Here is a 25,287-nt window from a genome sequence, read left to right as displayed (position 1 = left end):
ATACTGTCAATTCAATGCCAGTTGATAAGAGAATGTGTTTTGCTTTTAGGCAAAGATCTAATTGGAGTCCAGAATCTGCTAAAGAAACATCAAGCCTTACAAGCAGAAATTGCTGGGCACGAGCCCCGCATCAAAGCAGTGACACAGAAGGGAAACGCTATGGTAGAAGAAGGTGAGTGAGTGTACTCAGTGCCTGGACCTGGGCCCAGCCAGCGAGGCCAAGGCTGAGTTCCCTTCTCATTCTGTTATGTGAGTTTTGCCATCATATCAGGGGTACTTCTCACCATCATTCCTCCAGGCCATTTTGCTGCAGAGGATGTGAAGGCAAAACTGAGTGAGCTCAACCAGAAATGGGAGGCACTGAAAGCCAAAGCCTCCCAGCGGAGGCAAGATCTGGAGGACTCACTGCAGGCGCAGCAGTACTTTGCCGATGCCAACGAGGCTGAATCTTGGATGCGGGAGAAGGAGCCTATTGTGGGCAGTACCGACTACGGGAAGGATGAGGACTCTGCCGAGGTAGCTCAAACCTGGGCATCACATGTACATGGGAAATGGGCCCAGCCTTAGAGTAGAAAGCAAGATAGCGGAAAAGGGAAAGTATCCTGCAGCTGCTTTTTAAGGTGTTTAGGAATGTTTTTTATTTTGGAAGTTCAGAATCAAAGAAAAAATTGCCTGTCACCCAGCTTCAACTGTTAAGTCTCATTTATTCTCTATCATGTGCTTGCAGACATGTAGCAGACCAGCTTATACAAGCACGCCAGGACTGACACCCATGTGAACTTAGCAGTGCATGTATATGAAACACTTAATACATACACCAACACACATGTACTCTTTTTGCTAATCATCTGTTGTTTTACTGTAACTCTCATGTTTGATTCGCGAAGGTCTGAGACAGTTGTCTCCAGACCTCCCCCTTGACAGTCTTGTCACAAACGGAGTGAGAGCTGGGGCTGCTGCTCAGTGGTAAATACTACTGTGGCGTGCATGCAGTTCTAGATTCCATTTCTAGTACCAAAACCTTCCTAGGTAAGTCGGCACGTAGACAGTATTTTCCTTAAGAATAGAACCGAAATTGTTGGAAGTGGTGTTAGTGGGAAGCTACAAAGTAGCCTTGTAAAGAGGAATTCTCAAATGTGTGAGATAACTGTTGTTTGTGTGTCTGTATATTTCAGTTACTTTGTAACTAGGTACTAAAATGGGAAAGAAAGAGATTGTAACTCAGCAGTATCTCTTCTCTGAAATTAAGAGGAAAAAGAGATAGACTGGCAAGATGGCTCAGTGGGAAAAGGAACTTGTGCCAAGCCTGTTGACCTGTGTGTGTTCAGTACTCATCTTCATACAGTAGAATCAGAAAACTGACTTCTGCAAGTTGTTCTCTGACCTCCATGCATGTGTCATAGTGTATGCACACACACACAAAATAAGTATAAGCCAACACGAATGGGTAAAACTCCACAAGGTTCTATCCAACATGCAGTGGCTGAGAGGAAAATCAGTTTCCTCCTGAGAGAAGCTTCCAGGTCTGTTGTCTAGTCTCAAGTGGTCAGCCCTGGACACAAACACGTGTGTGCAACAATGAATGTTCTCAGTAGGGTGTATGTGTGAGAGAGACACACACAATAGTAATTGTAGAAAAGGAGGTCATGAAATCAGAGGAAAGTCTGGAAGTAGTTGAAGCGGAGAGGGGGAGGAGAGATATAGATGAAATACTTGTATATGATCTCAAAATTTAAAATTAAAAAGTAAATATACAAAATTTAAAAAATAAATATACAAAATGTAAAAAAAATTAGGAGTGTTAAGAACAACTAGCAGTCATATTTTCTTTTGGCACCAGGCCTTTGAATAAGGTTCCATGTATATGGTTTCAGGCTCTGCTCAAGAAGCATGAAGCTTTGATGTCTGATCTCAGCGCCTATGGCAGCAGCATCCAGGCTTTACGCGAACAGGCCCAGTCATGCCGGGTAAGTAGTGCTGAGGAACCAGGATGGGGAAGGAAAATTGACAGACATTTTAGACTGTGGTCAATATTCTTTGGTTTGGGTTTGTTTGTTTGTGGCAGGGTCTCAGTATGTAGACTGGCTCCAAACTTGAGTAAATCACATGCTTCTACTTTAATTGCTGGAGTGCCATTTTTTAAGGCTATACCACCATACCTAAGGGAAGCATCCTTCTCACACAAAGGCCTACAGTCAGGCACATTTAATTGAGGAGAGTTTTTGTTTGATTAATTTGTTTTAATGCTCAACAGCTTGAACAAATCTTTTTTGGTAGCTTCAGTAAAGAACTATCAAGGAGCTTGGGTGTCTTGGCACAAACCATTAATCCCAGCACTGGGGGCAGAGACAGATCTCCAAGATGAGTTCAGGGCCAGTTTGGCTTATGTAGTTCCAAGTACTAAAGCAGATTGGCTCTTTACAACGTTCTTGTTAAGTTTCAGGGCCACACACAGTCAAAAAAAAGACAAAAAGAGAACTCTCAAGTGTGTATTTAATGTCCCTGTTGAAATTGGACTCCTGTGTGCTTGGTGATTCGTTATGAGTGGCATTTAATCATTTTGTCTTTCCTTTGACTTGTTAGCAACAAGTGGCCCCCATGGATGATGAGACTGGGAAGGAACTGGTCTTGGCTCTCTACGACTATCAGGAGAAGAGCCCTCGTGAGGTTACCATGAAGAAAGGGGACATTCTCACTTTGCTCAACAGCACCAACAAGGCAAGGCACAGGGTGGCCAAGGTTGGGTACATCAGCACCGTGGAGTATGCTCTCTGCCGTATGTCCTTGGGTAGAATGGAAAGAGAGAAGAGGGTTATTTTATTAAACTCACAGTCACTCTTCATTTATCCAGAGCCATATATGACTAGGGAAGTACTAGATCAATTCTCTTGAGTCTGTCATATGCAGATAGTGCAAGAGTCACCTACAGGATCTTCACAATCAAGTGTCCCTGGGTGAACACTCTCCCTTCTGAGCCGTGGTGTGTTTACTTCATAACTTGCACTGTTTGTGGTGGTTGTTTATGGTGCTAGCTGTGGAAGATAGGGCCTCATGGAGACTGAACAGGCACTGTGTACCACTGAGCCTTTGTCTGTTGGTTACTCATCTAGATTGCATACGGTTGTAGCAAATAATTGAAGGCAGCTGTATGCACTTCATCTTCTTCAAGTTAAATGCTGCTCAGTACATCAGCCTTCCTTCCTTAGCACATGTAGGTATGACACTGTCCGTATAAGGAGGGATATGTTCACCTGCATAATACTTGACTGGTCATAAGGAATCCTGCCTCCAATCTTAGTTACGGTCAAAGAACTGTTCTGCCCATTACTAGGAAACTGTAACCCCATCCTGAATGAATAAGAAAACTCATGAGTCTTATCTGTTATTGTTACTCTCTTTTTTAAAATATGTAGCCCAAGTTGACCTTAAACTCATGATCCTCCTACCTCTGCCTTCTTCAGTAAATCCTACCAGCATGCGCCACCACAAACGGCTGTTACTGTTGTTTAACTGAAATCTAACTCTCTAGTCCACCTAGTTTGTACAAGAGCTATGTCACATTGCCATGCATTTTAAGGTGAGGTTGAAAATGTGTCTGCACATATGGCAGATACTTGAATTACAGTTAGTGTAACTGAAGTTCTTGATGAGTTTGGTTCCAACGTACAAAAGTTAAATAGGTCTGTGTTGCTAGTGGCTGTAGTGTTGAACTAACTGCACAAGGGAAGACTGACCTCCATAGTTAACTGCATCTTTAACCTGTACCCTTCCGTGTGTGGCAGTACAGAGACTTTAATTTGTCATAGGCTTGAAATAATAAAGCTCCTTTGGACAACTGCTGCACACGTATACAAATAGGCCAGTATATTAGGGATGGAAATCTGACGTGCTCTCCTGGCCTCCTTGAGCATACATGCGAGCACACACAGAGGCACAAAATTAAAAAATGAAAAAACAGGCCAGTGTGACCTGTCTTTGGGAAAAGGATGTGCTTTCATTCCTCTTTTTTTCTCTTAGGACTGGTGGAAAGTGGAAGTGAACGATCGTCAGGGTTTTGTGCCAGCTGCATATGTGAAGAAGCTGGACCCCGCCCAGTCAGCCTCGAGGGAGAACCTCCTGGAAGAACAGGGCAGCATTGCGCTGCGGCAGGGGCAGATCGACAACCAGTAAGGGCTTGCGCACACAATACAGGCTAGACAGCACTCAAGTCAGTTACAGCCAGGGCTTGGGGTCTCTGGAGCCCTCTGTACTCTCTCTTTTTCCCTTGAGTCTCCTAACCCATAAACTTCCCTGTTAGGCCCAAATTCTTGACTAATACAATCTCACTTATTTTTTTCCTGTGCTTCTGAGGTGCTTTTTCTAAACCACATTTTACTACTTTATATAATGTTCGCCTTTGTCTTGTAGTCAAGATTCTTTTTGGGTTGGATTTTCGGATATCTTACCCACCTTGGCTCTGCCTCCCTTTGGACAGCTGCCTAGAGAGCTGCTCTCTTTTCCATAGCTTTGTGTTCAGAGATTGCAATTTATTTTTTAAGCTTGTTTTCTCCTCATGATATAGATGAGCCCCATATTGTACTACATGTCTGTCCTGTAGTGCATACCTTACTCTACTAATGAAGTCAACAGCTTTGGGCACCTGGGAAGTACCCAGGAAGTATATTTCTAAGTCCAGTAGGGCTTAGAGTAAGAGCTTTTCTGACTTAATGATCTTGAAATGACAGGAACCATTTGTACACTTACAAATTCTTTCACTGTTACTGCACAGACAAGGAGACCCTTGGGCTTGTGTTTTTCTCACAGTCACAGACCTGGGTCAAAAAAGAGCACAAATGTTGGTGGAGATAGTGTTCTGAACTGGCTATTAGAATCAGCACTGTCCTTCAAGTCTGTTTTGTCCCCTGGCCTTGCTCTCTGCAGCTAAGTGTTTGCAGTACAGGGAACGTTGCCTTAAGTGTAGCAGACTTGTGAGGAACATGAAGGTAAACTAACCCTCTCATTTAATTTTCCTACTGTTTCTCCACTGATTTTATTCATGGCTTGGGCTGCTTCTAAGTGCTTTTGAATGATTCCTAAGTTTTTCCCACTTCAAGCATCCGCCATCGTGGCACCAGTCGGAGCTGCTGCTTTTCATTCCTGTGGATTAATCCCACTAATGTGTGCATGCTTTTGCTGTACCCCCTCTGTGCAGGACACGCATAACTAAGGAGGCCGGCAGTGTATCTCTGCGTATGAAACAGGTGGAAGAACTGTGAGTAGGCTGAGAGCCTCGCTGAGCTCCCCATGTCCACTGCTGCACCTGTCCATTCTCCCTCTGCCGCTTTCCTACAGAGCACTGTCTGTTCAGAAGAAGGTGGTGCAGGGGACCTGCCACATCTGTAGCACGGCTCTGCTGACTGTTAGAGAGCTGCCAGTGGAATTGCTCTCCTTGGTTGCTTCCGCCTGCTTGTGTTTGGAATGCTGTTGGCTTACTCTAGTTTTGTGATAGAGCCTGAGCCATCTCTGTCCTCTGTGAACCTGCAACCGGTTTTGTCATTTTCTTCAGTAGGGAGGAAGTGAAGTGCTGCTTAGAGGTTGAGGGCTCTGACTTCTGGTGACATAGTACTTTTTTATTTATTTGGGAAGCTTAGATTTCGTGATGATTTTCAGATTTTTCCTTAACTTTGAATTTCATTTCTTACTCAGATCTGTTGTTTTTATGTCTGTAAAGATAGTGGCAGCTCAGCATTTTTTGATCTTAGTTCTCACGGGCTAGAAAATTCTTTGATTCTTCTTAGGTCTTGCAGCTGGTGCTACGCACCTGAATTCTTTCAGTCACTTGCTCAGAAATACACAGCTCACTATGGAAATGTCCTGCTGGCAGAGATGGAGCATCCTGTATTAGACTGTGTTAAAAAAAACTCATTATCTTTCCCCACTTAGGGGCTGCTCAGAGAATTATAAAAATCAAAAAAAATCCCTTTTATACATTATGTAGTTTCATCTTTATGTAGCTTCATCTCATCTCTCCAATGTAGTCGCATGAACCTTTTGTTTCTGTGCTAAGTGCTTGGTTTCAGGCTTCTGTGGTCATAATAATTGGAAAATTGGCCCGGAGATAAGTGTGCCCAGCCAGGTATGACCAGTGTACTGTGCGCTTATCCATGAAGCTGTGGTTAGTTAGTATCCTCATCTTTGTGTGCTCTGATCCTTTGTTGGGCCTTTGTTGCTAGGCATTGTCATTACAAACTCATGCCTTGGATCACACCTTAGATGACTCGTGGTTGTCCTGTGTTGGCATCTTTGGTTTCTTGCCCATTTTGTCACCCTCTTGACTTCTGTCAGATATCAGTCTCTGCTGGAACTGGGTGAGAAGCGGAAAGGCATGTTGGAGAAGAGTTGTAAGAAGTTCATGTTGTTCCGGGAAGCAAATGAGCTGCAGCAGTGGATCAATGAGAAAGAAGCCGCTCTAACGAGTGAAGAGGTTGGCGCAGACCTGGAGCAGGTTGAGGTGCTGCAGAAGAAGTTTGATGACTTCCAGAAGGTATGAGAAGCTTGCAGCATGGCTGCAAAGTTGTGTAAATATGTAGTTCTTGGGTCTGGAGGCATGGCTCAACAGTTAAGAGCACCCAGAGGAGCCAAGTTCCATTCCCAGCATCCACCTAGTGGCTTACAACCATCTATACCTCCAGTTTGCTTCCTCCACAGATACCAGGCACAAACTTGGTACATTAACACACATGAAGGCAAAACAATATACACATGAAATTAATAATTTGAAATCTTTTTAAGGAGCTGTAGTAATGGCTTACAGGTTAAGAGCACCAACTACTCTTGCAGAGGACTCAGGTTTGATTCCCCACACCCACATGTTCGCTTACAACTATCTATAACTCATACAGTACACAGACATATAACTAAGTGAGTCAAGTTAAAAACCAGCTTAGCATTTAAATTTTTTGTTTTGTTTTGTTTTTTGAGACATTGGTCCTCTGTGTGGCTCTTAGGTGTCCTGGAACTCAATTTATAAGATTGGGCTGACCTCAAACTCAATTTTTAGATTGCGCTGACCTCAAACTCACAGAGATTCGCCTGTTTCTGCCTCCTGAGTGCTCAGATTAAAGGTGTGAGCCACAGTTGCGTGACTTTTAAGTATATATATTTAGTATATTTATTCATTGTGTATGTATATATTTAAATACATTTATTTATTATGTATTTATATGTACAGTGCTGTTTCCACGCATGCCTGTACACTAGAAGAGGATATCAGTGGGTGTTGTGAACTGTCATGTGGTTGCTGGAAATTGAACTCAGGACATCTAGAAGAGCAGTCAATATGCTTAGCCTTAAATACCTCTCCAGCCGTGTGTGTGTGTGTGTGTGTGTGTGTGTGTGTGTGTGTGTGTGTGTGTATAAAAGTGGTTCTCTCCGGGGCAGTGGTGGTGCACGCATTTAATCCCATCACTGGGAGACAGAGACAGGTGAATCTCTGTGAGTTCAGGCTGTCTTGGTCTAAGCCCAGGACAGCCAGGGCTGTTACATAGAGAGACCCTATCCCCAAAAACGGGATGGATTGGGAGGGCAGATTAGTTCTTAGGGCGTGAGAGGGCTCATTGGGCTAAGGCATTTTCCACCAAGCCTGGGTTTATTCTGTCAATCTCTAGGACCACTTGGTGACTGGAGAGAACCAACTTGTCCTTAATCTCATACATATACTGTTGCACACTTACCCTCACTACACACAGAAAAAAAACCAAAAACAAAACAAAAATAGTTTTAAATAGTTGGTTCTCTTGGGTCTGACCACAGATTACTGAAGTGAAGATAACATGAATTGTGCAGTCTGTGTGACTTAGAGTTTACTCTCTGTAGCTTCCGTGTTTCTCCAGTGCTGGAGACTTAAAAGTGTCATCCCCCTTCCCCTGACTTGCTGTTGTGTATTTAATGATTGTGATTTTACCTTAAAGGATCTGAAAGCCAATGAGTCTCGACTGAAGGACATTAACAAAGTAGCTGAAGACCTGGAGTCTGAAGGTCTGATGGCGGAGGAGGTACAAGCTGTACAACAGCAGGTGGGTGTTTTAACCTTAGCCCCAGAGGTCACTTTCTTTTTTCTTTTTCTTCCCCCTTGTTGTTGGGATTAAAGGTGCACACTACCACTGCCTGGCAGAGGCCACGCCATGTTATATAACACAGATTTGAGGCCAGTGTAGTTCACACTTCATCCTATACTCCCAAGCCCATGAAGAACTGTGGAAGTTAAATGTCTTTGGTGCCATTGACTCCACATTCTTTTTGTTGGTTTTTGGTTTTTGATTTAAGATTTATTTATTTATGTGTTGTGTTCTGCCTCCTGCAGAGGGCACCAGATCTCATTACAGACGGTTGTGAGCCACCATATGGGTGCTGGGAATTGAACTCAGGGCCTCTGGAAGAGCAGCTAGTGCCCTTAACCACTGAACCTTTGTTCCCGCCCCATTTTTGTTGGTTATTTATTTATTTATTTATTTATTTGAGACAAGTTTTGTCTGTATAGCCCTAGCTGTCCTGGAACTAGTTTTGTAGACCAGGCTGGCCTTGAACTCACAGAGATCTGCCTGCCTCTGCCTCCCAAGTGCTAGGATTAAAGGTGTGCACCACTACTACCCACTTAGCTTCAAGTTCTTAAATTCCTTAACTAGATAAATTTTTTTGCATGTAAGCATTTGATTTGGAGTTCTGTGTTTTGTGGCTCTTCTTTTCACCTACACTTACTGTATGACATCCCGAAGCATGTTTCCTCTGTACTAACACTGATTTCCTTCTTACCTTGTAGGAGGTGTATGGCATGATGCCCAGGGTAAGTCACAGGGTTCCATGTAGAACTCAAACTGGGCAAGGATTTAAATCTTGGGAAGAAGTAAAGTCAAGAGCTGATGAATGATAGAGACCTTTTGTTGTGTAAGAATGAAAAGGAAGGCATCTATATTGCCTGCCATTCTCCACACAAAAGTGGGGGTTTGTTATTAGAGTATTGCGTGGTCCAGGCTGGTATGGAACTCACTGTACAGCACAGACTGGCTACAAAATCACAATCCTCCTGCCTTAGCATCCCTAATGCTGCTGTTATAGGAGCTAACTACCTACCTGACCAAAACATGTTTGATCTCTCTTTATCTTTCTAAAATGTTTTCCCTAATATCATTTCCTTATTGTTTATGTTTGTTTTATTTTCTTTTTCAAAGAATTCTATGAGTATGGCATAAAGAAAAGATGGCCATTATATTGAATTCCTTCCTTCCACTTTTTTATTGGATTTAGGGGGTCGGGGGCACAGTAGGGAGCTATAGAGTTGGCCCAGCAGTCACAAACGCTTGTTGCTCTTGCAAAGAATCTGAATTCAGTTCCAGCACCGACATCATGGGTGGCTCAAACTGTCCTTAACTTTTTATTCCAAGGAATCTGATGCCCTCTTCTGAACACCATGGGCACCAGGTGTGCAGGTGGTGCATGTACATACATGCAGAAAAAACACTCATACACACAAAATAGATCTTAAAAGGGGAGGAGGATTTTATTTATGTGTTTGGTGATTCCTTCCAGCCAGCCTTAGGTTGGTTGCTGGATAGTCAGCTCTGAGTTCCATAGTAGTGAATATAAACTATTGGGATTCCTCTGGGATCACAGTTGCTGGCCGAGAAGGTTCTGTGCTTATGACATGCTGACTAACTCTTTTTTTCTTTGTCTAGGATGAAGCAGATTCCAAGACAGCCTCCCCATGGAAAGTAAGAACTCCTTTGCACATTACTAGTTCTAAGTTTTTTGCAATATCTTACGTTCTTTCTTGTGTGCCTTTTTCTTCGTTTCCAGCTTGTTATAAACTTTCACTTGGTTGGTGTGTTCTCCTCCTAACCTTAGTGGCTATATTCTGTTGTTTATGGAACTGGAAAGCCTAATACAAAGAAGCAGAATACCAAGTTAGATTGGGCAGCCTTCATCCTAGAGTACACCTCACCTGGGAACTCATCCATTTTCAGATATTACTCCACAGGATGGCAGAGGATAGTAGGACTGAGAATGAGAGTGACAGTCCTCCTTCTGTCTGTTACCTGAGTGACCAGATCTGTAGCTCAAGGAAGCCTGTGTATAGAAGGTCCCATCTCCAAAGCAGGAGGGGAGGAGCAAGTTACCCCCACAGCTGACATCACTGACACCAGAACAGCAAAGATTTGCCAGGGAATGTGGAAGGAGGCTGGATGTACTGTGCTTCCAGCTAAGATTGCACCACCAGCAATTCTTGTAATACTTCGCTTAAGCTACAAACTAGTTACAGGTAGACTTCTGCGTACCAGAAAAGTATGTTCTTGGGACATAGATGATAGCTCAGAAATCTAGCAGAAAAGGCCTTCCTTCACCAGCCTCCCATGCTCACCCTTGTGCTGTCAGTCATCTAGTCTAACCTGTCTCAACCCAGCCTCAGTGTCCCTCATAGTTGTTATTAACTTGGTTTTAAAAAAGAAAAGATATGAGACTTTTTTTTTCTCATTTGATTCAATTCTCCATGTCCCGCTGTTACTTTTTCTAACAGCAAAATTTAATGAACTTCCTCTCTGAATGTTCTGATAAGCTTTTCTTGCAATATATATTCTTTTGAAAATAAATTTAAAAGGGGTTGGGTCTCATTTTGTAGTTCTGGCTAGTCTAGAATTCACTACATAGACCAAGCTGATCTGGAAGTCACTGTAGACTAGGCTAGCCTTGAACTCATGGAGACCCACCTACCTTTACCTCCGGTGTTGAAATTAAAGGCATGCACCACCATGCCTAGCTGAAAAGAACAGATTTTAGAATTAATTACAGTTGTTTGTGGTGTGTGTATTTGTGTAGGAGCACATATCACCGTGTGCTTAGGAAGGTTAAAGGACAGCTTGCAGGGGTTGGGACTCCATTTTGTATAAGTTGAAAGGTCATTAAGTTGGCAACAACAGCCCTTCCTTGCTGAACCATCTCACTGGCACAGATTAAGAGATCATTGTGAATTGTTTCTTATTTCTAAGAAGGATTGGGAGATGATGGTCTTGCCTTCTGGACCTATATAGCACCCACATTGTCATCTGTGGTTCATGAGAACATTTGATGGCTTCCCGCCCCTGCATCAAAGCTGAGCCCTGCCTCCTTTTTTCATACTTGAAAAGATTTGAGCCAAGAGGAGTTTTGTTTTGTTTGTAAGCCAGGCGGGATAGGACATTTTGATGCTCCTCAGGTGTTTATAAGTGTCTGCATTGTGAAGAAGAAAGCTAATTCACTGGCTTGCTTTGGTTGTCCTTCAGCAATGCTGTCCCCTTTTCTTCAGCACAGTTAGAAACCACAGCCTAGTAACCGCATCAGCCGTGGAATGAGTGATTTTTGGGCCTCACTAATAATGAAACAATCACAGCAGTCAGTGTATGTGGAACTGTTTTCTGGAGGGTTCTTTGGTACGGACAGTAAAGTGCACCATTCATGACTCTTGAGCTGCCCTTCCTTCAGCAGCTATCCTCAAGGCTTTCCTCTCCATGTGGGTGTGCTTCATCCTGCAGCCAACTCCACTTATGTACTTGGTGTTTTCTTGCACCTTTCTAGTAGATGGAGTTTTTATCAATGCCCCTGCTTCAAATGTTGCCAGTGTAGTATAACACGGTTTGAGTTTTGGGACCTGCTCAGTGGCCCCAGCAGATCTGTCTGTGGAAAGTCTCTTGACTGGTTTCCCTGTGCTCTTCTCACAGTCCGCTCGCATGATGGTCCACACAGTGGCCACCTTCAACTCCATCAAGGTAAGAAATGATGCTTACACTTGCTTTTTTTTTCAAATTTTCTTTCTCTTGACTACAATAGAGGACGTGCTGTGATCTGACCCACTTCCATAGGTCTCAGAAACATGCTTAAGCATACTCATCAAATGTCGAGTCACGAAATAGCTTGATTGGGATTCTTTCCTTGTTGTGGTTTTGGTTTTCAAGATAGGATTTCTCTGTACAGACTTGTCTGTCCTAGAACTCACTCTGTAGACTAGGTTGGCCTCACAGAGATCTGCTGCCTCTGCCTCCTGAGTGCTGGGATTAAAGGCCACAACCATCCAGTTTATTCAGATTTCTTGACTCAGACTTTAGTACGAGCATCTTGGTTACTGTTCTATTGCTGTGACAAAACACCATGACCAAGGCAGTTTACAAACGACAGTGTCTAACTAGGCTTTTGGTTTCAGGTTAGAGTCCATGATGGGATGGCAGCAGGAACAACTGAGACGCTGATCTTATTCTGCAAACAGGAGGCAGAGAGAATAGACTTGGAATGGCTAATCCTTTGAAACCTCAAAGCCTGCCCCAAATCCTAATGACACACCTCCCCCAACAAAGCAAGACAATTCCTTCCCAAACAGTTCAGTCAATGGGGACCAAGTAATTCAAACGTTAGCCTATGGGGACCGTTCTTTTCCAGACCAGCACAGAGCAGTACTGAAAACCTTCACTGGGATTTCCAGTGAAGCAGGAACCTTTAGGATTCAGCTTTTTGCTGTCTGCATCAGCGTTTGTCACATCTGCTCTGGCCCAAGACTTGATTGGTTGTAATGCTGAGAAGATCCTAGAAGTTTCGCTTGTAGCATAGGTGTCATGTGCCAATCACCAGTGTATTGGAAAGAAGCACAAAGTTAGTTTCTCCCAGTGTTGCAAAGAGTGTTCCTAGATTAGGCATTTGAGGGATTTCCAGGCTATTAGATATGACTGGTTTTGATCTCTGCAAGATTACTGTTGGAGTACACTACTGGTGTATTTGCAAGGAAGGTTGAAATGGAAAATTACAGGTGTCCTATCACTTCCAGTTGAATCATTTTCCTAAGACCTGGTTGTGGGTATACCAGAACAGGCTGATGTTACTATTCTCCTGCAGGAGCTGAATGAGCGTTGGCGGTCCTTGCAACAGCTGGCTGAGGAACGTAGCCAGCTCTTGGGCAGTGCACATGAAGTACAGAGGTTCCACAGGTGAGGGTTGGCTGGGATAGGAAGAAATGAGGATTTTGCCCCTCATAGATGGGGCTTGCTGAGTGGAATATCAGCATAAGTAGCTATGTCTTGTTGATGTTTGGGCTCTTAACACAGTGGATGCTCAGTTAATACTGCTGAGAGTGAATGTGTGTACCAGACACACAACTGCCAGCCCAAGAGGTTTTCTCTGATTGCCATGGGACAAAGGCAGTGGTGCTTGGCACTCACCATGTAGCTTACCTGCAGAGATGCTGATGAAACCAAAGAATGGATTGAAGAGAAGAATCAGGCCCTGAACACAGACAATTATGGCCATGATCTAGCCAGTGTCCAGGCCCTGCAGCGCAAACATGAAGGCTTTGAGAGGGACCTTGCAGCTCTGGGCGACAAGGTGAGAGATGATTAGGGAAGCTAAGGCCTAAAGTCTGCTGAGCACAGCTGTTTCTCTGGGTGTTCTTACCACTCTTTCCCTGTAGGTGAATTCTCTTGGGGAGACAGCCCAGCGCTTGATCCAGTCCCACCCTGAATCTGCAGAGGATTTGAAGGAAAAGTGCACAGAGTTAAACCAGGCCTGGACCAGCCTAGGGAAGCGTGCAGATCAGCGCAAGGCTAAATTGGGTGACTCTCATGACCTGCAGCGCTTCCTTAGCGATTTCCGGTAAGAATCAAGTATCTTAGTTATGTTTCTGTTTCTGTGATGGATCAGAATGACCAAGCCAACTTATATTAAAAAGAAAAAAATGTTTATTTGGGGCTCACAATTTAAGAGACTGAAGAGTCCATGACCATCATGGTGGGGGAAGCATGACAGCAGGTATGGCATTGAAGCAGTAGCTGAGAACTTACATCCTGAGAGACCTAACTTGGATGGAGGGGGCTTGGGAAGCCAGCCCCAGGGTTGGTTACATCTCCAGGAAGCCCACACTCCCTAATCTTTCCCAAACAGTTCACCAACCAGAAAATAAACATTCTGATCTATGAGCCAGTCTCATGCATATGCATACCAAGTGTCATTTCATAGATTTTTGATTCATAGGACCTTCTTTTAATAGTAAATTGTAATATAAAAATTACCACTTAATATAAAATATTCAAACTACCAAATGCTAAAAGTCACTGGTCTCTGCACTTGGGTCTATATCACAAAACATTGCCAATTATGTTTTCTTCTTTATATTTGACTTTATAGATACAAGTGATCTTTTCCATCAACTGTTTTAATTTTAAAATAATGTCACAGAGAAGTTGGAAGAGTGACAAAATTAACTGTGGTATTGTTGCCTGTTAATTTTGTGACCCTCATTAATTACAGGTTCTTTTGTTTTCTGAGCAACAATAGATTGTCAGGCCCAGCATTCTCCTTATCACACCTATTATGAATTCATTAATAATATCTAAGCCCACTGGGCTGTGGTAGTGCATGCCTTTAATCCCAAGAAAGCAGAGGCAGGTGGATCTCAAGAGTTTGAGGCCAGCCTGGTCTACAGAGCTGAGAGATGGCTCAATGGTTAAGAGCACTGGCTGCTCTTCCAGAGGTCCCGAGTTCAATGTCCAGCAACCACATGGTGACTCATAACCATCTGTAATGAGATCTGGTGCCCTCTTCTGACTGGCAGACACACATGCAGACAGAACACAGTATACATAATCAATAATTTTTTTTGATAAATATATTTCATAGCTAGGGTCTCTCAATCTGGAGCAGGATCTCCATGCTGTCATTTTGTAAGGGTATAAGCTAGGTGTCTTAGCAGATTTCCCATAATTATGCCTTTGTCTTTTCATGTCTGTGTGATACTTCACTGAGTTTGTGATGGTTTCTGATGCCTAGCATTTGATGGTCTCAGATACTCCCTCTTCTTGGATGGGAGCCCCAGATGCTACCACTCTACTTTCCAGACTTGGGTCCTCTAGAAAAGCAGGAAGTACACTTAACCATTGAGGCCTCTCTCCAGGCCACAGCTGTTGATTTATCTAATGAAGAATTCTGGATTTTGTTTGGGTTATTTATTTGTTTGTTTTTGGCTTTTTATAAAATACTTTTATTTTTTTTGATGGCATGTGGGCACCGGGGATATATGCTCATGATTGCAGGTACCTGAGGAGGTCAGAAGAGGAAGTTGAACTCTCTGAAGGTGAAATTGTGGGTGGTTGTGAGCTACCTAGTATGAATACTAGAAAAGAAACTTGGGTCCATTAGATGAACATTATTCAGGGCTAGAGATGGCTCAGCAGTTAAGAGCACCTTAGACCCAGGTTCCGTTTCCATCACCTCCATGGTGCCTCACAAACATCTGTAATTCCGGATCCGAAGGATCCCACACTCTCTTCTGGCTTGTGCCTGGTACAAGCAGGCAAAACAATTCATACACTCAAAATGAAAATAAGTAAATCTTCTTTATTTAAAAAAAAGGAAAGAAATAAAAAATAAGAACAATAAGCACTCTTTTTGTGTGTATGTCTGTGCCACTTGTGTGCCTGGTGTTTGAGGGCTCAGAAGAGGATGCCAAATCCCCTGGAATTGGAGTTAGAGACAGTTAGAGACCGTGAGGGTGCTGAGAACTAAACCTGTATGTCCTCTCTGCCATTAAGTATCCCAGCGTGGGTCTTTGGTTTTTGACTTTTTTTTTCTTCCAAAATCTTATTTTTTTGAGGGGGGGGGGCGTTAAAGACAGGATTTCTCTGTAGCTTTTTGTGCCTGTTCTGGAACTAGACCAGGCTGGCCTCGAACTCACAGAGATCCACCTGCCTCTGCCTCCCAAGTGCTGAGATTAAAGGCGTGCGCCACCACCGCCCAGCCTAAAATCTTCTATTATTACATTTTCATTGCAGTTATGTGTGCATGTGCATGCTTGTGTCCCACAGCCCTAGTGTGTGAATGCTAGAGGACAGCTTGGAGAAGTCGGCTCTCTCCATCGTGTATGTTCAGAAAGCTACTCGCTGAGCCATCTCACTACCCCCACTCTCAGACCCTTCTCTTTTATCATTTATGTATTAAGTTTTTCTAGTCCTGGTCTTGGAACTTGCTCTGTAGGTTAGGTAAGCCTAGAACTCAGAGACCACTTACTGCTGCCTCTGAGTGCTGGGATGAAAGATGTGCACCACCATACCCAGCTCTCCTTCTTTAATAAAAGAAAAATAATTTTTTTTACTTTTAACATCATAATACAAATTACATCATTTTCACCTTTCTATTTTTTTTAAGATTCATTTATTTATTATGTATGCAGTGGTCTGTCTGTATATATGTCTGCAGGCCAGGAGAGGGCACCAGATATCATTACAGATGGTTGTGAGCCATCATGTGGTTGCTGGGAATTGAACTCAGAACCTCTGGAAGAACAGCCAGTGCTCTTAACCTCTGAGCCATCTCTCCAGCCCTCACCTTTCTATTTTTATGTTGTTGCTGGAACTCACATTGTAGACCAGGCTGGCCTCAAACTCAGAGATTTGCCTCCCTCTGCCTCCTGAGTGCTGGGGTTAAAGGCAGGCACCACCACTGTGCTGCTCGTGGTTCTTTATTTAGTGTTGAAGCTCTAAAAGCCTTTCCCTTTCCACATTAGCATGTCTGTTGGTATTGACTTTCTTCTGGGTATGTAGGTGGCCACTTTGCTGAGACTTTATTGGTGTAACTTCTGACATACACACACAACGATTCCTGAGCCTTAGGTGCAGGAGTTGTGTTGTATTAGTTGGGACTGGGCTTCAAGACTCTGCATTTTGATTGGTTGTGGTTTTCTGTAATGATCTCTATCTATTGCAAAGAGAAGTTTGCTCAGTGATGGGAGAGAACTACACATACCCAGCTAGATCCAGGAGAAGAATCCCCTTTTTTGGTAACACAAACAAGAGGCTATACGGTCAGTCCTGTTTGATATGGCTAGGTTTAACCTAAAATAACTTCCAGAGGGCCCAGGTGCAATTCCCAGCACCAACGTGGCAGCTCACAACTGTCTGTGACTCTAGTACCAGGGGACCTGACACCCATGCCAAAACACCAATGCACATAAAATAGAAAAACGTAAAGTAGCTTTGACAGTTTAAAGTAATAATTATAAAATAATCACCTGAGGCAGAAGTGATGCGGCCATTTCCTGGGCAGGCATGCTTGTTGTCAGGTAGTGTGATGGATGTTCCTCCGTTCATCTGATTTCTAGTGACCTCATGTCTTGGATCAATGGAATACGAGGGTTGGTGTCTTCAGATGAGCTAGCCAAGGATGTCACTGGAGCTGAGGCTTTACTGGAACGACATCAGGTAGGTCCTTAGAGGCCTTAGGGGCCTTACCCCTCCCTGTCTTGGGAACCAGTGTGGGCATCTTCTGCATGTTACCTAATCACTTCTCTCCTCTTGGCAGGAACACCGGACAGAAATTGATGCCAGGGCTGGCACTTTTCAGGCATTTGAGCAGTTTGGGCAGCAGCTGTTAGCTCATGGGCACTATGCCAGCCCAGAGATCAAGGAGAAACTTGATATTCTTGACCAGGAGCGCACAGACCTGGAGAAGGCCTGGGTTCAGCGCAGAATGATGCTGGACCACTGCTTGGAGTTGCAGGTGTGTGTGTGTTTGAGTTTTCATTAGTTATTTCTTGCCAGTGGCTCTATCTTTCTTCACACCTACCTGTCCACTCTCTAGCTATTCCATCGGGACTGTGAGCAAGCAGAGAACTGGATGGCTGCTCGGGAGGCCTTCCTAAACACAGAAGACAAAGGAGACTCGCTGGACAGTGTGGAGGCTCTGATCAAAAAACATGAAGATTTTGATAAAGCTATCAATGTCCAGGTGGGTCCTGGACCATGAGATCCTTGTCTAGGTTTGCCTACGTCACATCGTAATTTGATGGCAGTTCTATCTTAATGACTAGGTTAAAAAGGATGTTACTGACTAGGTTGTATTAGTTGGAGCTATTATTAATGACCTTCATAATTCTTGTTATTCAGGAGTCAGATGCAGGTGGAGCTCTAAAGTTCAAGAGCTCCCAGCTTGGGCTATATAGAACATTCCAGGTTAGCCAGGACTATATAGTGAGACACTGTCTCCAGAATAAAACAAAAAATGCTATTCAGATGACAGGGATAGCTATGTGTTGGAGTACTGCCTAGTGTGCTATAGGGTTCAGTCCCCAGTACTGCAAAGAACTATTAATACAGCTATAATTTTCATACTAACTTCAAAAAATACACATTCTGTTGGTCTATGAGCATAGCTACGTGGTTAAGAACACTTAGGTAGTGCTCTTGGAGAGCACTTGATTTTGGCTCCCAGCACCCTCATAGGTGTTTCCCAAGTGTGTGCAATTCCAGCTCCAGGGATCAAATACCTCTCTCTGAAGACACCCACACTCATTGTTTACATGTACCTACTCACATAGGCATGAACACATCCCCATAATTAAAAACAAAAGAATAGTCCATCACATATCCAACAAGTACGTCTTTAGTTGACAAAATATGAATTTAAACTGGGCCAGATATGAAAACTTACCTTTATTACTACCAACACTGAGAAGCAGATGCAAATAGATGTCTAAATTTAAGGCTAGCCTGGCTTACATGGCCAGCTCCAGGGTAACCAAGGCTACATAGTGAGACCCTGTCTCAAAATAGCGGCAAGAAACCTTGAGATACCAGCTTGGTGGGTACTCCTGTAATCGCAGTGTGTGGGAAACTGAGGCAGAAAGATAAAGTTCAAAGGCAGGCTGGGCTACATAACAAAATTGTCTCCAGCTGCCGGGCAATGGTGCACACTTTTAATCTCAGCACTCCGGAGGCAGAGGCAGAGGTGGATATCTGTGAGTTGGAGGCCAGCCTGGTCTACAGAGTGAGTTCCAGAATTGACTCCATAGCTACTGAGAAACTCTGTCTTGAAAAACCAGAAAAACTAAAGGGAAAAAAAAAACTGGAAAAAAAAAAAAAACTTACCTCAAAAAAAGAAGACAGTTTGTGGGGGCTCAGTGGTTAAGAGCACTGACTGTTCTTCAGAGGACCTGGGTTCAGTTTCCAGCACCCACATTGCAGCTCACAACTGTCTGTTATTCCAGTTCCAGGAGATCCAACACCCTCACACAGACATGTAAGCAGGCAAAACACCCATTTATTTATCTTAAATAAAAAATAAATAAATGATTAAAATTAAAAAGGAAGGGTTGCTACCCAGGGCTAGAGTACTGCTTAGTGTGCACCAGGCCCTCAGGGCTCAGCACACAGCACCAAGACAGCGTTTAAAACCTCAGGTGACTCAAATGAAGCCCATCAGATCAAGTGCATGAGGACCTGGGTTTGATCCCTAGAACCCAAAAGCCATGTATGGTGTGTTTATAATCACAGTGCGGGGCTTTCTGGCAGCTGGCCAGTCAGCCTAATCGGTGAGAGACTCTGTCAGAAGACACAATGGAGGTTCCTGAGCAATGGCAACCAAGCTCGCTGTCAGGTGTGCTTATAAATATGCATACACATTTATTGCACATACATATACATATAGAAAAAGTACTCAAATGAGTTCTGTATTATTGTATGATGACAGCTGTAACTCCCTAGAAGAATGCTTCCTGACATATATGAAACTTCGGTTCAGACCATAGCACTGCAAAAAACAATGATGGTATTGGAAAAAATTAAGTTTTCTAAATTTATGTGTATTCATATGCTTGTCTCTCAAGTGTAGCATGTATGTGCAGTGCCCTTAGAAGCCAGAAGGTGTGAGATCCTCTGCAAGTAGAGTATAGCAAGCTAGTTGTTAATAGCCACATGGTTCCTGGGAACAAAACTCACGTCATGTGCAAGAACAGCACGTGCTCTTAATGACTAAGCCATCTCCGAGCCCCCAGATTTGTTCTGTTTTGTATTCTGAGACAGGGTCTTTCTGTTTAGTCCCCCTGGAAGTGGGTATGTGTGGTGCAGGCTGAACTCACAGATACCAGCCTGCTCTGCTGAGATTAAAGGTGTATGCTACCATACTCAGCCCCCCCCCAAAAAAAAAAATTTTACCTTTTTAAGGGTGAAAATTTATGTTTGGTAAGGTAACACATTAAAACAAATAAAATAGTTACACAACTGTGACTTGAAAACCATTTTGTTGAAAACAGAACAGTGGTCATTTTATGAGCCTAGTTTGTTGCTATGGCATCTGCTGGTGTCCCAGCACCTGCACAGCTCAGTATGACCTGAAGTCCTCTTGAACTAAACCCTCCTCTAGTAATGATGATAATCAAGCTGGCTTCTAAAGTATCGGTGTGTTCCGATCCTGCCACCAGTTAGTTCCAAAGTGTAACCATCTCCTCTGAAAGGTAGCAGGCTGACAGGCCTTATCCAGCCCACCTCGATCTCTTTACCCGTTTGTCCTCAGGAGGAAAAGATAGCTGCCCTGCAAGCCTTTGCTGACCAGCTCATTGCTGTTGACCACTATGCCAAAGGAGACATTGCAAACCGTCGCAATGAGGTCCTTGACAGGTAGGTGTCCTGTGGTGATAAACTCTACCAGTTGAGATGAGAGCCCACATGTGAGAAGCCACACCTACTCAAGCTTCTTCTTTTCTGGTAAGGAACACTCACATTTGATCTTCATTCATAGGTGGCGCCGCCTAAAAGCCCAGATGATTGAGAAAAGGTCCAAACTTGGAGAATCTCAAACACTTCAGCAGTTCAGCCGGGATGTGGATGAAATTGAGGCCTGGATCAGTGAGAAGTTACAGACAGCGAGTGATGAGTCCTATAAGGACCCCACCAACATCCAGGTGAGTGGACTCAGTGGTGCTGGCTCTGAAGTGCCTATGTTACGGACTTGAGCTGTTAAATGAGACTTAAAGGAGTTTGCCTACAAAACCATTTGCACCACTATGGAGCTTACTTAGAAAGAGTCCCTTGGCCAGTGGGCAAACACTGCTGAGTTGGTGGAGCCATTTGAAAGCTGCTCCCTTGCTAGTCTTTGTAGAAATTTAACTGCTATAATGTGTCTAAGGGTCCTACTCCTGTGCTATTCCCAAGTGCGGAATTTGCTGGGGAAGTATGATGGCAATTGAGTCTTTAATAGCTGAGACATGTTCAAATCAGTGTACTGAACTCTTCTTTCAATCTGTTTTTGTAGCTTTCCAAGCTGCTGGTAAGTTCTTTATGCTCTTAAGAGTTGTAGATTTGTGAGCTCTGGGGTCTGTGTTCTACTCTGGAGTACCGTGACTGTGGTCACATAATGTCCACTGGTGTCTGTTCATCCATCGCCATTCTAATCCCCAGTCGCCCTCCATCCAAGTGTCCTGTGAGACGTGGCTTTATCTGTTGTAATTAGCCGGCAGTCCTTCTCTCTTCTTCCCCATTCCATCATCCATGCAAGTTCTGTACAGTGTTTGGTTTGGGGGCAGTAGTTGACCACTTTTTTTCAAGGGGTGCTTTTGAAAACAAAATATCAGCTTCTATATTTAAGAGACTGTGAGTTTGTTTTTCTGGGCTTAAGGTATCTAGTGGCCTGGGCAGGGCAGGCTAGCTTGGGGTGAGTCCAATATACACCTAGGCTGGTATCCATTGGTGCTGGCCTAGAGAACTGGAATAGCAATACATGCTTCCAGATCTAAGTAGACATTGCTCAGGAGGTCACGGAAAGGTATCTGTCATCACATGGCTCCAAGTCCCAGAAATAGGAAGAGGAAGTAAAGCTGTAGAAGAGAGTAGATAGGTTTGTATCAACAGTGACGAGAGCAAAGCACAGAATGACTGATGTCTGTGTGAGACCTGTTGGTCTCGGTGCTGCTTTAACAGCCAGGGTCCCCTCCCTGAAATGGTTACTGCCTCTGAAATGAAACATTGAGTGCAGAATCTTAGCCAAATAAACTATCTTGTTGCTTTTTTTTGTGGGTTTTTTTCTTGTTGGTCTTTATGTTTGTTCTCTCCTAATTTTCTTTCTCAGTAACATTCTCCCCTGAGACTATTTCTCACGCTGTTTTTTTCCCAGAACTGTGTTACAGCTACTGTTATCCTCACAATCATAGATGTTAAGTGTTTCAGCATCTTTAGTTTCCTAACAAATTCTTAGAAACCAAACCAGGCCCCCAACTCTCTTGTTCCTTGCAAACATAAGATTCAGCCTGCCTTTAGACTGGGTTTAACAGCCTCGTGTTTTGATTAATGACAGATAGCAAATATAAGCCTGCAAAGTCAAATCTTCATCAACAGAACTACTGCAGCCATCAGATGTTCCTGCTGTAGGGTGGGAATAGCCCATCCATGTTACCAGTCAGAACTTCTGTCCAGGAAGCATAAAGACATGGGTTGACAATGGACGTGTGGTTAGATTCAGAACTAAAACTGTAACCTCAGTCTCCTACAAAAGATTTTGATACTTTGCTCCCAGCCTGCTGGTGAACTGTTCAGAACTGGCATTAACCCCACTGCCCTTGAACTAGTGTTGTCTCCTTTCTGGCCTAAACCTACCTCTGCTGAGCTCCCATAGACCCCAAACCATAGCACCACACAACCTGTGGTGGCTTTCTGTCAACACTAATGCTTGCCTTGTTCCTTACCTTCCTAGCACTCACTTCTTCCTGAGCATCTCTTTTGCCTTAATGACAAGGCTGACAAGAACTGCTTCTGACTGGTGGTTTGATATTTTCAGAGCAAGCACCAGAAGCATCAAGCCTTTGAGGCAGAACTGCACGCCAATGCTGACCGAATCCGTGGCGTCATTGACATGGGAAACTCACTCATCGAGCGTGGAGCCTGTGCTGGCAGTGAGGACGCTGTGAAGGTATGGTCCAAGGACCCATACTGTCTCCAGAAAGAGTGGTAACATGCTACTATCCTCCCCACTACAGCTGAAATACAGTGTAAGACCTACAGTCTGTAAAATCTGGGAACTCAGTTCCTGTGATTGTTTCCACTTCTTCTTTGATGGTTTCTAATTTGAGTCTTAGGGGTGGATCCTTCAGAGATTTCCCCATCCCAAGTGACTCCCCCCATCTCTTCCCAAGGCCCGCCTGGCTGCCCTTGCAGACCAGTGGCAGTTCCTGGTGCAGAAATCAGCTGAGAAGAGCCAGAAGCTAAAAGAGGCCAATAAGCAGCAGAATTTCAACACTGGAATCAAAGACTTTGACTTCTGGCTCTCTGAGGTAATGTGAGATCAGGGGATTTCTAGCATTTGGGTAATGAATGGGTCCGTCAACCAGCCCCAGATTGTAGACATAGGTTCAGATTGTTATTACAGAGTGAGTAGAGGCTTAGAACAGAAAAGTGATTTCAGAAGACCCTAGCTGTCAGACCTCTCCCCTAAGGAAGTGGTATAGAGGAGGGAGATGGGTGGCTCGTAGTGGTTTCCACAAGTCTGCACCAAGAGGAAGGGAGTTGGAGCCTAGGCACACATAGGAAACCCGGACAGCAGAGGCTCTAAAGAGCATTTTAGAGATCACCACTGTGAACATTGCAGAGTCCCTTACCAGTCTGTTGTATTTGCGTGAATCGTTGCAGAGGTGTATTTTATCTGAGTTCATAGTGTATCTGTGTTTCCTTATTACCTGTATTTCCTTAGTGTCTGTGGCAGAGTATTATCCCATATCACTAAATTCTCCCTAAATATTTGCATATGGGAGAGTCCAAAGATTCTTACTGTGATTTAAGAATTTCCTTTGGGAATGGGCTCCAAAAAGACAGTTCATGCACTGATAAATACTGGTTTCATAGCCAGGCCCCACAGACTGCCCAAGCCACACATTGGGGGGTTGAGGGGAGGGTAGGAGGAGAGTGGGGAGAACATGAGGGATTGGGAAGGTCAAATTGGGGGAAGGGCAGAGAGGGAGAGCAAGGAAAGATATCTTGATAGAGGGAGCTATTATGGGGTTAGCAAGAAACCTGGCACCAAGGAAATTCCCAGGAATCCACAAGGATGACCCGAGCTAAGAGTCTAAGCAGCAGTGGTAAGGGTGCCTAAACTGGTCTTCCCCTGATTGGTAACAACCTTGTCATCATAGAGCCTTCATCCAGTAGAAAGATACTTGCTCAGCGTGATACAGGGAAGAGGGCCTTGGTCCTTCCTCTAGTGATATGACAAAGAGTTTGTTGATGTTGACTCCCCATGGGAGATCTCACCCTTTCTGAGGAATGGATGGGAAATGGGGTGGGGGGAGCAGGAGGAGAGGAGGGAGAGAGAACTGGGATTGGTGTGTAAAAAGGAAAAAAAAAAGTGTTTTAAAAAAATTCTGTCAGGCTGCCATTCAGGGGTCCCTAGAGTAGAGACTGCAAGGAGCGTCTAAGCACAGTGTTCACACTGATAACACTTATCACACAGTGATCACACTGCTTCGGTCTCTGCTCTTTGCTCTTGTATCCAGAGAAGACATGGGACTGAGCCTCTATCCCTACTCTGAGCAGGCTCCTTACTCATACTGGACCCAGCCTAGTGGGCAGAATTGTGATTCCTTGGTGCACATATTTAATCCCAGCACTCAGGAGACAGAGGCAGTAGAAGGATCTATGTAAGTTCAGAGTAAGCCAGGTATACATAGAGAGATCTTGTCTCAAAAACAAACAAACAAAAACAATTACAAGAACAGACAACAACTCAAGATTGAAAAGGACCTGGAGCAGCCCCTGGCCTCCGTGGGTTTCCAGGACCCTGTGACGCTGTGAATGTGCCCTATAACAACCATTCCCTTTTTGTGTTGCCAACTGCAGGTAGAAGCTCTCCTGGCATCTGAAGATTATGGCAAAGACCTGGCCTCTGTGAACAACTTGCTGAAAAAGCATCAGCTGCTGGAGGCAGACATATCGGCCCACGAGGTCAGCAGGGTAACAGCTGGGGAGGTGGGGTGATTAGTGTGAACCTCAAGAGTGTCCCAGTATGTTGAAAGGAGCTGGCATTGGTCAAGGAATGCCTGATACCCAAGGCAGCAGTTTATGGACTGGTTTCTTGATTTTTTTTTTCTCAGCCTAGGATATGCAGATCTTATCTGTAAGTACTAATTATTTTGAAAAATCAGATGTCTTCTTTGCTGGAAATGGAGCTCAGTGGTCCAGCAGTTGCCTGTCATGCCCAAGAGTCTGTCTTCCATCCATGCTGCTATAAAATTAAAGGGGTTTAGTTTTCTTTGTTCGTTGGCATATTTTCACCTTTGTTGTTTGCTTTTTTTGGTTGTTCTGTTAATTTTTCTGAGGCAGGGTTTCTCTGTGTAGCGCTGGGTGTTATATAGACCAGGCTGGCCTTGAACTCACAGAGATCCACCTGCCTCTTAAGACATATGCCACCAGCGCCCAGCAGTTGGTTGTTTTTTTGTTTTTGAGATAAGGTTTTACTGTGTAGCCTTGGCCAGTCTCAAACAAAATCCGC

At 44.0% G+C, this 25,287-nt stretch overlaps 1 protein-coding gene and 1 long non-coding RNA gene across 9 annotated transcripts in view; one reads left to right on the top strand and one right to left on the bottom strand.

Annotated features, from left to right (window-relative positions):
- Sptan1 (spectrin alpha, non-erythrocytic 1) overlaps positions 1-25,287 on the top strand; it is a 70,129-nt gene that overhangs the window by 31,015 nt on the left and 13,827 nt on the right. For 2 of the 8 annotated variants that reach the window (XM_048431935.3, XM_085681422.2), the window contains 23 exons: positions 50-172; positions 299-516; positions 1,875-1,967; positions 2,584-2,718; positions 4,018-4,166; positions 5,192-5,251; positions 6,325-6,523; positions 7,950-8,054; positions 8,798-8,821; positions 9,711-9,746; positions 11,727-11,774; positions 12,889-12,980; positions 13,230-13,374; positions 13,460-13,641; positions 17,141-17,240; positions 17,341-17,538; positions 17,620-17,766; positions 20,329-20,432; positions 20,554-20,716; positions 21,067-21,081; positions 22,585-22,716; positions 22,940-23,077; positions 24,636-24,740. In XM_048431935.3, coding sequence (XP_048287892.1) covers positions 50-172; positions 299-516; positions 1,875-1,967; positions 2,584-2,718; positions 4,018-4,166; positions 5,192-5,251; positions 6,325-6,523; positions 7,950-8,054; positions 8,798-8,821; positions 9,711-9,746; positions 11,727-11,774; positions 12,889-12,980; positions 13,230-13,374; positions 13,460-13,641; positions 17,141-17,240; positions 17,341-17,538; positions 17,620-17,766; positions 20,329-20,432; positions 20,554-20,716; positions 21,067-21,081; positions 22,585-22,716; positions 22,940-23,077; positions 24,636-24,740 — 2,711 coding nt within the window. The remainder of the gene's footprint in view (positions 1-49; positions 173-298; positions 517-1,874; positions 1,968-2,583; positions 2,719-4,017; positions 4,167-5,191; positions 5,252-6,324; positions 6,524-7,949; positions 8,055-8,797; positions 8,822-9,710; positions 9,747-11,726; positions 11,775-12,888; positions 12,981-13,229; positions 13,375-13,459; positions 13,642-17,140; positions 17,241-17,340; positions 17,539-17,619; positions 17,767-20,328; positions 20,433-20,553; positions 20,717-21,066; positions 21,082-22,584; positions 22,717-22,939; positions 23,078-24,635; positions 24,741-25,287) is intronic. The other 6 variants (XM_085681425.2, XM_085681421.2, XM_085681424.2 and 3 more) reach the window with 3 other exon arrangements.
- On the bottom strand, positions 2,476-3,604 carry LOC125398886 (uncharacterized). The gene is made up of 2 exons (XR_007231547.3): positions 3,447-3,604; positions 2,476-2,783 (listed from the first exon to the last, which is right to left on the bottom strand). It is a non-coding gene; the product is annotated as an uncharacterized LOC125398886 (long non-coding RNA).

The sequence above is a fragment of the Myodes glareolus genome, chromosome 21 (genome assembly GCF_982192425.1).
Source record: "Myodes glareolus chromosome 21, mMyoGla1.1, whole genome shotgun sequence".
Lineage (NCBI taxonomy): Eukaryota > Metazoa > Chordata > Mammalia > Rodentia > Cricetidae > Myodes > Myodes glareolus.
This window is presented reverse-complemented; position numbering and strand designations above follow the sequence as displayed.